The 12,515-nt window shown below is 41.2% G+C and overlaps 1 protein-coding gene across 46 annotated transcripts in view; it reads right to left on the reverse strand.

Annotated features, from left to right (window-relative positions):
• ANK2 (ankyrin 2) overlaps nucleotides 1-12,515 on the reverse strand; it is a 247,997-nt gene that overhangs the window by 77,652 nt on the left and 157,830 nt on the right. For all 46 annotated transcript variants that reach the window (XM_042026788.1, XM_042026802.1, XM_042026801.1 and 43 more), the window contains 3 exons: nucleotides 9,329-9,430; nucleotides 2,208-2,306; nucleotides 1,599-1,697 (listed from right to left, as the gene is read on the reverse strand). In XM_042026788.1, the coding sequence (XP_041882722.1) occupies nucleotides 1,599-1,697; nucleotides 2,208-2,306; nucleotides 9,329-9,430 (300 nt within the window). The remainder of the gene's footprint in view (nucleotides 1-1,598; nucleotides 1,698-2,207; nucleotides 2,307-9,328; nucleotides 9,431-12,515) is intronic.

Genomic DNA, 12,515 nt, shown 5'->3' on the forward strand with positions numbered 1-12,515 from the left:
CGGGAAAAGCTGCAAGTCGGGGGAAAGGACTCACACGCAGGCAGAGAGACTCCTCTTCCTAAATGGACTGAACAATATTTGGAAGTGGGCGGCTGTCTCGTTGTGATAATGTTTTCATAGCATGAGCAAGAAGAGACTTCTCTTTCTAAATGGACTGAACAAGGTTATTATGGAAGTGGTAAACAGACTGAACATCTCAAGGGTTGTCTTTTCACATCGTCAGTGGGAGAAGGGAGGAAGGTGGGGGGAGGAGGAGAGTTCTGAAGGTGGTATTTTTTTTTTTTTTTTTTCTTCTTTTAGGTCTGTTAATAAACTTCTTTATATTCTTTCAAGTTTGGTGCCTGTTTTGCATTTCTCCTAACTCTTATCTCACAGCAGATAAACAGTAATGAGTATTTTGGACCAAACCACTACATAAACATATGAAGAAAACATCCAGTTTGTTCATTATGAAAGGAGTTTGCTATATTTTTGAACGAAGGAATTATGTTTCTTATCTTTAATGGGAATAGAGCATGGGGAGCAACTGACCATCAGCTGTCCTTAGAGAGCTCTTCAGTCATTTTGGTGCAAAAAGCGTAATAGAGAACACATTGTTAAAATCTTGGAGTCAGGCAGCTTAAAGTTTTTTTCAATTGCTTTCTCTTGTCTTAAAATGTGCCAAAGGTACAGACAAACATTCATTTTGTAAAGCTGCTTGTTCATCTCCTGCTCTCTACTTACTTTACCCTGGTCCATGGTGAATTTGTAATGTCAAACAACAGGAAACCCTCCAGGTCCCAGTTCCCCAGGTCTGGGCAAGCAAGGTGTGGAGCCAGTGCTAGGAAAATTTAAGTTTTTTTGAGGATGTCACCAGCCAGGTACCTCAGAAAGATGTGGTTTCTTTATCATCTATATCATCTGTCCAGCCCCTTATAGCTAAAGACAGTTGCTATAATTAAGGCAGCGTTTACAAACATTAACCAAATTATTTATTTGAGAAATGGCTCTTAACCCTAATCAAAGGAAATCATAGGTAGGGGACATCACCCCATCCTCTGGCGTGTTTTGGAAGACGAGACGTGTTTCATGTCAGTGGAAATAAGAGTGCCATTTTTACACTTGGTTTCCCTGCCAGGACAAGGTGATTTTCCCCAGTTCAAATGTACATTGCAAACTTTTGATGGAAATTCTTTCTGATCACATAAAGAAAGTGTTTGGAAGCCTGGAGTAAGTTATCTGCAAACTTTTACCAAAAAATAACCATAAAAAGCAATTGTACAAATTAAGCCCTTGAGAAATTATCTTCATTACTGCTCACCAGATACCACTCACATATAATATTTATACACTTGGAAATATTTTAGGAATTCCTAGTGTGCTTCAATAAATTGTTTCAGAATTTTTTCAGTCACCAACAATATGAGTTCCCGTATCACACAATGAGCACATAATGACTTCAATTCAGTTTTTACTTTTATTCTACTTACCAAAGAATGCCTCCATTTGCTTGATTTTTCAGGCTTGGATGTTTAGAAGCAGTGCCTAATATCGCAGATCTATCTTACAAAAGCTCACTAAATAACTTTCAGAACTGAGAACGGACAAGAGCACCATACCTGAGATTGTGCATTAATATTGGCTCCTTCCTTCACCAGAACTTTGACAACTTCAGCTTGTCCTGCTAAGGATGCAATGTGCAGGGCTGTGTTCCCTTTCTGTTAGAGGGAAGTGGAAAATTCAAGTTACCATTAACCTTTTTCAGGAATCACTCCAATCAGCAGTTTTTTATAGCATTCATGTGCATGTGCCTGCCTGAGGAAAGGCTGAAGGAAAAACAACTTATCCCATGGGTGTTCTTTCCTTTGTGCCCATGGGTGAAAAGACTCCAGATATGATAAAGTCAGTTACAGATTTTCACAAATTTGAAAAAATCTACTCCTTGGAGCTATACTAATTCTCCTTAAAATACAGAGAACCTGTCACTGGAAATAAGGAAAATCTGGCATTGCTCAAAACTTCTAATGCTTCCCCTCTACTACAGTACAAATCATATTTTCCTCTTCACTTACTTCCAGTGAGCTTCAGCAGAGACTCCCCAGCCGTAACAGAAATAACAGTTTGAATATCAGTGCAGTAATTACATTATTCTCTTATTTTGTACTTTTTGGGGTTTTTTCTGTATTTCTCACATGTATTGAATAAACTTACAGACGTGCATGAATTACCTTAGTGGCAGAATCCACAGCTGAGCCTCTTTCCAACAATTCCTGTACCAGTCCCACGTGGCCCTCTTTGGCTGCCAGGTGCAGAGCATTGAGTCCATTCTGTAAGCACAAGGGCCAGATCCATTACAAATATCAGATGCACATTCCTACCTCACCCTGGAATAAGGAGAAGATTAGGAGCTGGAAGAATACTATTACATCTCTTAGCTGACTGTCTGCATAAGTCAGATACTTTGGACATGGCTGTTTAAACCAAGGCTCTGTGGGACAAACTTCCCCAATAACATTTTTCTCACAGTAACAAATACATTAAAACAAACTGTATTTTGTGAGTATCCAGAAAAGATTCCTTATTTTCTAATAGCTTCCCATTTCCATAGACTACTACCTTGGGCATCTCCATGGAGCCCAGTATTTCAAAACTTGAGTGATTTTTCTGCCTCACTTTACCATAACCTTATCCAGCCCTACTGAGGTTTTATTAATACTGAGAAATCACAGGACTTAGCCAAATTTACACAGGATATGTTTACTCAGTCAGGGTTTTTCCATGCTGACACAGCTGTCCTGAACCCTGGTCTCTCCTCTGGGAAAACTGGTATCAAATAGAAACCCAAAAGCACAAATAGGCCAAAATAGCTGTTGACCACTTTTGACTTCCAAACTGATCCTTGATCTGGTACCTCTGCTGGTGTCTGATGAGCAAGTCTTCACTAAGCTTTGATGTTTTGCCATCTCAGTCAAAAAGGAAAAGAAAATTAATGAAATAAAAGCTAGGATTGTTGAAAAAATAACCTAACAAAGTCAGCATCTAAATCCTATCCACATTAAACAGGAACAGGATACTTTATCTCATATAAATTCCTGCCATGGAAACTTGATCTCCTTCTTCCTAGCATCCCCATTCCACCCAAAGGAAAAAAAATAAAATTGCAGTCTATTGTAGCTGAATTGCCAACCTGTTTTTCACAATCCTAAGGTATTTTTCATGCTACATCAGGCAGGTGACAGCGACAAATACTGCTATTCCCTCCAGCATTCTACTGGTTTCCATATTGCAGACATCAGGAGCAAAACTCAGGTATTTGAGCAACCAGCAGCAAATTCAGCACTGTGTAAATTTACCACTTTCCTTGTCTCTGAGCAGTTCAGAGTCATTTCAAATGTGAAATAAACAAACAACTGTCTGGCTTTTATTTGTCCATTCACAGAGGCAGTTCAAGCCTGTAATTCCCAGTGGGATTTTAAAGCACTTAGCACTTCACAGGAGGCATTTGACGGGAGTGGGTCCAATGGCTTCAGACACAGCAATCCAAATGCATTTCTGCACTAACTCCATTTAATTCCACATCCATGTAAGCAGTACAGGCAGATTTTGTGGTCAAATTCAGAAGTGGAACTAGGAAAAAAGCAAAGGAACTAAAGAAAGGCCACAGTCCCAGGCTGCCAAAAGCAGAGGAATACCCTTCTGCAGCCTGGTAGTTAGGAAATGTTAATGACAAATGCGGTATCAACCCCATTATGTGGGAAAAGCTGCAGCAAACAGAACATCCTTATTCCGGAGGAAACACTCTTACTATGGAGCTGCAGAGCCCAGGCGTAGCAGTAGCGCTATGCCCTGGTAAAGGATAAATCCTTAGCCAAAAATACGTGGTGAGGTTCACCGTAAGCACCAGAACAAGGAACAGTGCACATGTCAGGGAATATTTTGCAGCCTGGACATGTTTCAAAAAGCTCTGATCTTTCTTGGTTTTTAATCTCAGCTGAGTATCAACTAACCCTAATTACTCTACAGTGGCTGAGAGCTTTGAAATACTATTTTGTGGGGAAACACAGTGTTCTCCTCACTTTTTAAGAACAAAGACCCGTTCCCCTATCTGATCTCACAGATTCTGTCATCAACACTTTCCACGGGAATATGAAGGGCAGCTTGTCCTCCTCACAGTGTACACAGCTGATGTATTGCTGCGACATGTTATTAACCTTCTTCACTCCTTGGGAACAAACTGAAGTCCACAAACAGCAGAGATATTGCAAAATTCATGACCCATAAACACTTCTGAATGCAAAAGGGTGAGGATAAGCTTATGTTTTAGTTTACCATGTACCAAAATATGGAGAGAGCAAGGCTTGTCCCAGTGCTTAAGCTTCTAAAACACTTGTATTCCTACCTCTGAGACACATATCTGCTGATGCCACATATTAAGCACCTGAAAGTTGATATTGCTGCATAGATTGAGTTTCTTTGCAACATAGGACTTCTCTTTAATTCATTAAAACATGAAGAAAATTAATAGCTGAGGTCCAGTAAAAAGCTTATAGGAAGAAACTCTAGCTTAAAAATAGTACTATAGACATTCAAATTCCATAATTCCTTAAATAAAGCAAGCTGGAGTAAGCAGTAGCAAGCCCTGCACTTTAAATGCTGAGGACCAGCACAACTGAAGCCTTAAAGCAACTTTTGTTCTGTTTCTCCCTAATCAGAACCAACGCTGCAATTATTTCCCAGCCCACGTGGCTGATCCCTGCTGCTTCTGATGATGGAATCTCAGATTTAATCACTGCAACTCCTCTGTTCCTGTCAAATGGATTTTTGTAGTTCAGAACAACAAAGGTTTCTGACGCGTCCCTTTTTCTCTCCCATGCCCACCAAACAGTTGGGGAGGGTGAAATTAGTTGTCTGCTAAGGAAAACTGTGCAGCATAAGGACAAAGCCTGCATAGGCCATAACTGCCATTCTTTTGGAGACTCCTTGGTAATTTTAACTCTCATAAAGTAACATAATACGGAGCCTTCCAAGCTGGTTCTTGTTTCCAAGTGTTTCCTTGCAGCGCCTGATTCCCTCAATTCTCTCTCTCCTCTACCACTGAGGCAGAGACGTCAATGCTGTGTATCCCATGGAGTGCTACAAACATGTTCACATACCACCAACTGCTCACAGGACTTCCTGCAGTGCCACCCCAGGTATTTTCACCACACTGGAAAAGTCCAGAGATTTCTTGGACATCCTAAAAATGACCAGCCTTTTTAAAGCCAGTCCAAAGTCAGTCACTTATTCCCAATAAGACAGGCACCATCACTGCTCTTGTCTGGAAATCACCCAAAAAAGTCCCTGCTACCTCTGCCTTTGTACTCATTTGCCTCATGGAGCGATCCTCATGGAATGGAGGCTCTTTCATCAATGCCTGGTTCAGCATCAATCCTCCTGGGCCATTTACTCCTTCCAGGACACCACCCAGATCCAACAGCTTCTCCTATTCCCACCTAACCCTATTGTGCCAAAGCAAACTGACACCATGGAAAAGCAGTGTCTTGGCAGAGCACCAGATCAACCTGTAGCTCAAAGGACATTTTACATCAGCCAAGTCACCGCTCTGTGGGGTTTTACACCCTCCCTTCTAAGCTCAGCTCTAAGTGACAGGTATAGACAATAACCTGCCAGTCCTAGAAAGCTCGACTCACCTTCTGCTGGTGAGACTTAGTGAGGATGATAAAGAACATAAAAACGTAGAGATGGGGGAAAAAAAGTGTTTGAAAGAAGTGGGGAAAAAATTCTATGAAAACAGTCCAACAGTAAAGCATAACTTCAAAACACAATGAAAATTAAAAAGCTTTTGTGACTAACTCTGTATGGTGGTGCTAACTCCTTTTGCCAGCAGAGGCAGAAACTAAAAAGCAGTATCATAGTCTTTGTTAAACTCAAATAATTTTCTCTCTTTAATAGATGGCTCTGCAAAGTCTCTTCTCCGAATAAATCTCTCGGGGAAGTAAAAAGCACATGTGGCAACCTCTTTTCAAGAAAGATTTGGGAAAGGGCACATTAGAAAGCTGGGCTTGGCTTTCTGAAGTCTGAAGGTTTGTGGAAGTTTTTCCTAAAAATACCACGAAGAAATTAAGTGGACAGTGGGGAAAAAAAGAAAAATATTATCAGGTTATGAAAACTCTCACTTTATGTTGCCTAATAGTCTAGGAAGTCAAGAAATTGAATTAACCCCCTAAGTGACATCAAATGTGGTGCTGCTGCCCTCATTATGCTACAGTGCTCCTTCAGACTATAGCTGGCACTGCTGGGAGAGGCAGTGCCTTTCTGTTTGGAGGGAAGGAGGGAGTAATTATCAGCTGTGCTCTGTCTCGATGTCACTGAAGGAACAGAGACCAGTTAAATTAAAAGGAAGCCAACAAAACGAGAGCAAAAGCCAAACTGACAGAAGCTCAAAAAGCCCTGCAGCTGGAGGCCCCCAAAACTACCTAATATTTGAATCCTGTTCTATTCAAGGCATTAGACTTCATGGAGGAACGCAAAAGACTTTTCCAAAGCAAACGACAGCACCCATTGCATTTCCTTCCTTCCAAGATATCACCTTGAAAACGGACAGGTCTCCAAGGACAAGATGGAGCAATGTTACTCTATGTTGCCTTTGGATCCCCAATTCAGTTTCAGCAGGCAGCTGATGAGCTCCCAGAACGGTCAGACTTCGGGGTCTAACTCCTGCTGGAACCTTGGGCGGCACCAAACGCACAGTGTAAGATTTAATTTCGTTTTGCTAATCAACATTTTGAACATGATACAGAAGCAAGCTGTCTTCTCTTGCTACATTAACTACAAACAATAACCACATCCTAAAAAACTATATCTGTAACATAGGAAAAACAGCTTTCAAGGAATCAGAGATTTCCCATGACTATCGGTTATCTGTTCTATAAAATACCAGGAATTGGATTTTTTTTGTAAGGGACTCTTCTTAAAACAGGGGAATTTTGTCCCCTGACATTTCTACTCTCTCCAGAAATAAACAGAATTGATTTATGATTTTCAGAATAGATGAGAGTACTTGAATTCAGATTAAAGTAAGTAATTCCATAATAAGTGAATTTGTTATGAAGGGAGCATTCAGTGAAGCATATTTAAGTAATATCTAATTATTAACTATATAACTGTATTATTAACCACTCTCTGTGTTCAGTATATCCAGAAACATTAAGCTCCATCATATCTTGGTAAGAGTTACATTGGGAAAATACTTTGATTATCTATAAAGACATACCACTCTGAAAACCCAGGATCTGAAAAAAAAAAAAAACAAACCAAACATTGAAACTCAAGAAAGAATCTCCGGGTGTTCTCTCCATTCAGGAAAGCTTATATTTAACATTATGTATGGTTTTCTCAGATGGGATCTAGTCTAAAAATAGCATTATTCTGAAAAAAAAAATACCCTGCACATACAAGGCTTCATTTTTAAAAGAGCATTGAGATATCTCACTCTTAAAAATAAAATACACCCCTGCATTTTGCACAGACTGTGTTTGCTTCTCCCCTTAGACAGCTGGAACACAATGACACGGACACCCCTGTCAAACTCTGAGGAGGAGAAGAAGGAGTAGCAATAACTTGAAGGCTGCAGTAGTAGCTATGATGGCTTACTCAGTATTCCCTGACCTCTAGCAGAGGGAGTCTGCTCCCACTCCCACTAGAATTCACAATACACCGGTGATGCTTAATCAGCGGAAGCACTAAGGGTCTTAGTTATCAAAAATCTCCGTAAGCAATTTTATATGGCACCAGAACTGGAATCTGAAGTGCTTGGCTGTGCTCAGTGGATGGTGAAAGCTCTGATCTCACCTACACAGTGCAAGAGGAGCTGTGTCACCAGCTGCAGGTGGGAAGCACTTTCCACAGCAGATAAATCTGCAGCAACCTTTGTCATATTCCTCTCATAACCAACATGAGAATATAAACGCTGGGAAAAAACCTTGTAATGTTCCCAAGTAATGATCATATTAACTGTGCTCTGTCCTGGGGGTGAATCTCTTTGTTAAAATTGGTACTTAAAATAAAGATGGAAAACTTGCTGGATCTATTTGAATGTAAGAACTTGAGTCTAGCTTTACTCTCTCCCACCTGGGCAACTTGAAGTTTGCCAGGTCATGTCACATATAACTCAGGAAGTTTTTCCTTGACACTAAGTCTTGTAAAGGAAACCTTCTCCCAGACAGTAAGACAAGAACCTTTCTATACGTTTTCAATAAGCAGAACATGAAAAGCCCCAGCTCTGATCCTCCTCATCATTAAATTCCTTGGCACAGCCAACAGATCCACTCACTCCTGTGCCCTAGCTTCCATTTTACACACACCTACTTTATTCATCTGCAGCTTTCCTTCAGCAGGGACAGTGAGGGCTCCAAATACTTTAGATTATTTCACTTCTTATTCTTCCATTTACTCTTTTTTTCCCAAAAGAAATAGTGGTCACAATTCTAGGGTTTGACTTCCAAATGGCACTGCCATTGTCCAGTCAGTGGTCACTTTGATCAAATCTGGCTAAGAGATAGGGGAAAGCTGGGCACCCTAAAGCCTGAGCTGTCAAATTCCCCATCGAAGAAACTGCAGTGATTTCACTAGAAAGGCAAGACACTTCTCAGAACTGATGCAGACACTTATCTGCATATTTATTTTATGTCACGTCACAGTTAGAGTCTTATTAAATTTGATGGTTCTAGTCACTTAAAGAAATGTTGCAAATGTAGGTCCCTAAGCTACGAAGCCAAAGTAATTGGATTTATATGACAGACCTACAAAAGAGCCAAGCCAAAACATTCTATCACATTACAGTCATATCAGTGGTGGAACTTTTAACAGTGTATTTTTACAGCAGTAATAACTTTCCTGAAAGGGGAGACAGTGTGTTAAGCACAACATTTAAGTACCTTTAATGTTACGTTATAGGTACTATTGACGAGTGATAAAAACACATAGTTTTGTGAAACGAGGTGAAAGCCCATGGCTACCCCTTTAGCCACCCGAGAGTAAGCAGAACTGCACTCCCAGTGCAGGTGAGTGACAAGACTTTAATCTCCTTGGACACGAGTTATCTGAGCAGCTACAACTACACCTACTCAAGTGCTTACCTCCCCCCTGAGATCACACAGAAATAGCAAGGGAACCCTCAAACTCCCAGACCTGAGCTCTCAGGGGATCAGGTGCCTCAGGTGGGATGGCTAAGGAAAATCCGTGGGCTAAGCACAACACATCCGGGGGATAAAGAGATAAACAGTATTACTATAGTGCCCACGTTCCTTGCAATTCACTCTTACAAACTTCTGTCCTTCAAATATCTTACCTGATTACAGGTGTTAATGTCTATTCCACTTTTCAGGTATTCCACTACTTTGTCCAAATTGCCAGCTCTGGCAGCTCGGAGAAAGCTTGCATTGCTGTCAGACTGTAAAAAGAGAAGAAAAAAAAAATTCCCCAATTAGCCCCTGCTTGAACAAGAGTGGAACTTCATCAGTGGTGAAAGGTTTCCAAATCATATGCTGCAGGAGGATAAAACTGTGAAATAACTGACTTCAAATTATATCTGCATTAATTAGCATATTTAAATTAGGCAATAATGGCACAAAAGAACCACAAACCTGTCAAAGTGAGCAAAATAAAGCAATAATTGCTGGCATTCAAAATTTAGCAAGAACTGTAAAAAAAATTTAAAACCAACCATAAATCATAGTAACTGATATTGTCAACAAGAGAAAAATAAGTGCATCAACTTGCTAACTATAGTTTTCTAGGGAATCACATATATATATGATCTCTTTTTCTATGTAACTTTATATATTATTAATGTATTTTATGTACGTTATTTATAGATCTGTATAGATGTTATTCACAAATTTAGATATATTACTTTTAGATATATATGCTCAAAGTGGGCAGCACTGCACATGTAGCTAACCTCAGAACAAAGCGGATGAAGTACTCAAGGCTGAGTATCTAAACCCAGGATCATGTTGTAAATATTCCCACTCCTAAACTGCCTACATTCATACATTTAACAATGGTTTAAAAACCCTAAAAAATATGCTTTCATTTTTCAGCCAGGTTGTGGGATGTCCTGTTAAGCAACGGAGTGTGGAACGCCTCCGCCCTCTTACCTTTGTCTATGAGTGCGACACAAAACGACATTGGCTGCTTGAAACCAGCCCAGATTTGGATGTTTCCCCACACAGCCAAACTGGCCACTAAGACACCGGAGACCAGGACACAAACCCAAGTCGTGCAGCAGAAGCAAGGAGTACACAGAATAAGCATTTGGGAACATGTCCCAGGACAGCAACAATTGTCACAGCTCAATCACGCGAGTGGGAGTGATGGCGAGGAGCAGGTAAAGCAGCACAAGAGCCTGTTTGCGGGGGGGTGAGCCCCGAGCTAGAGGACGGCCCGCGCTCCGTTGGACCGGGACTCGCCGTTCCACCGGAACGCCTCCGGCCAAGCATGCTCTCAACCAATCCCACCTCCCTGTCACCGACGTCGGGCAGAGCCGCTCTTCCACATCATGAGACTATCCTAAAAGCCTCCCACTTCCAGCCACTTATTTCCGTTGCCCAATCCATTCCAATGCATTTATTTCAGTCACCCTGCTTATCATGCTGCACTAACTCACTTCACAATCCCCGATTCCAACCTATTTTAATCTGCAACAGATGGATGTCATCAAAATGATCCTTCTTACAACTGTGCTACGTGCCAAGACAAAAATATTCTCTTTTAAATTCCTTTCAGCAAACTTCAGCACATTTTCCACATCTTTTACTGTTAGGAAAACACACCATCTTTCTAAACATGCAGCAGGGGGAAAGGCAAGGGAACGCAGGAATTTACAGTGACAAAACTTTTGGATAGTTGCAGGCCTCAGTCAGGTGAGCATTTGGATGAGATTTGATGCCCGTGCAAATTTTGACAGGAACTTGAAATTTCCCTTTGAAGAATAAAGGTAGCTGTTAACACTGCACCCTTTCCTGGGATGAGGATGTGCTCATAAAGACACCAAATTATATTTTAATGTTTAAATATCCTTGGAAAAAATCAATTGTCTTAGTAAAAATATCAACCAAGAACAAATATCTAAGCGCTTAAGGGGTAAATCTGGACACTCTGGTTGGGACAAGCATCTTTGCCCTCAATAATACACACATTTTACCTTCTTTTCTCCCCTTTTTTTCATGCTTTACAACTACAACAATAATTTACCCACAGCAAAAATACATTCATCTGCTTTATACTTTTAAAAGGTTAAGAAAGAATGATTCAACAAATTACCACCTACAGCTTTGGGTTCTTAGGAATGTATCAATCATTGCTTGTTTTCCTTTCACGCAGAATAACAAGGCTAAAAATGGTGACATCTCCATTATTGCTGGAAGTTCAGGTTGTAGCTAAGCCCACACAACTATATTCCATTTGTTTCTGGCTGAGAAGACACGAGCAGTGTTTTCCAAGTAGATTCTCATTTCCTTGATTCATAATTTTGTTACCTCATAATCAAATCACTGCAATGTACATCACTTCAAAACACTTTTCCACACACCCGAATATCGATCATAACGCACACGATGAACTTCTTATCTACATAAAGTGTAATTCAGCAACTGAGATGTTTCATATAAAAATTCCCATACAAAAAGCAGAGACTGGTTCCGCAAAATATTTGTAAGATTCAGCACCATATTACAAGGCTTAGAAGCCTTAGAAGTTGGGAGTACTCAGATCTATTTTCTTTCCCAGTTTGTCAAATCTAATTTTTCAGTAGGTTGTCACCAGTTTGTCCTTTCCCCCATTCTTTTAATGTTTTTTAAAAGCATTTTTGTCAGCACTTCTGTCTCAGACATTTACTCATTTTAGCACACTAAAACTTCAAATCCATTTTGACAAAATCCCCTCAGTAAACAACAGCAGCAGTTTTCTGTAGTCTTACCATAACAGAAGACAACGAATTCGGATCTGCGGGCTTTTCCAATGGATTCCACAATCTCTTGAAATATTTTGTTATTCACAGTTCCCCGCAGTCCTCAGAGCCCCTCAGAGCCCCCATGGCGCTCAAAGCCCCTCAGAGCCCCTCACAGCCCCTCATGGTCCCTTCACAGCCCTCAGAGCCCCTCATGGCCCTTTAGAGACCCTCACAGCTCCTCACAGCCCTCATGGTCCCTCAAGCTCCCTCATGGCCCTTTACAGCCCCTCACAGCCCTCATGGTCCCTCACGGCCCTTTAGAGCCCCTCACAGCCCTCATGCTCCCTCAGAGCCCTCATGCCTCTTGAGAGCCCCTCACAGTCTCTTCATGGCCATCAGAGCCCCTCATAGACCCTCAGAGCACTCATGGCCCTTTAGAGCCCCTCACAGCCCTCATGGCCCTTTAAAGCCCCTCACAGCTCCTCAGAGCCCTTTAGAGCCCCTCACAGTCCCTCAGAGCCCTCATGGCCCTTTAGAGCCCCTCACAGTCCCTTCATGGCCATCAGAGCCCCTCACAGACCCT

This window comes from Corvus kubaryi, unplaced genomic scaffold (genome assembly GCF_017639235.1).
Source record: "Corvus kubaryi isolate FWS band 111438036 unplaced genomic scaffold, C.kubaryi_AGA036_p1.0 37292, whole genome shotgun sequence".
NCBI classification, from domain to species: Eukaryota; Metazoa; Chordata; class Aves; order Passeriformes; family Corvidae; genus Corvus; species Corvus kubaryi.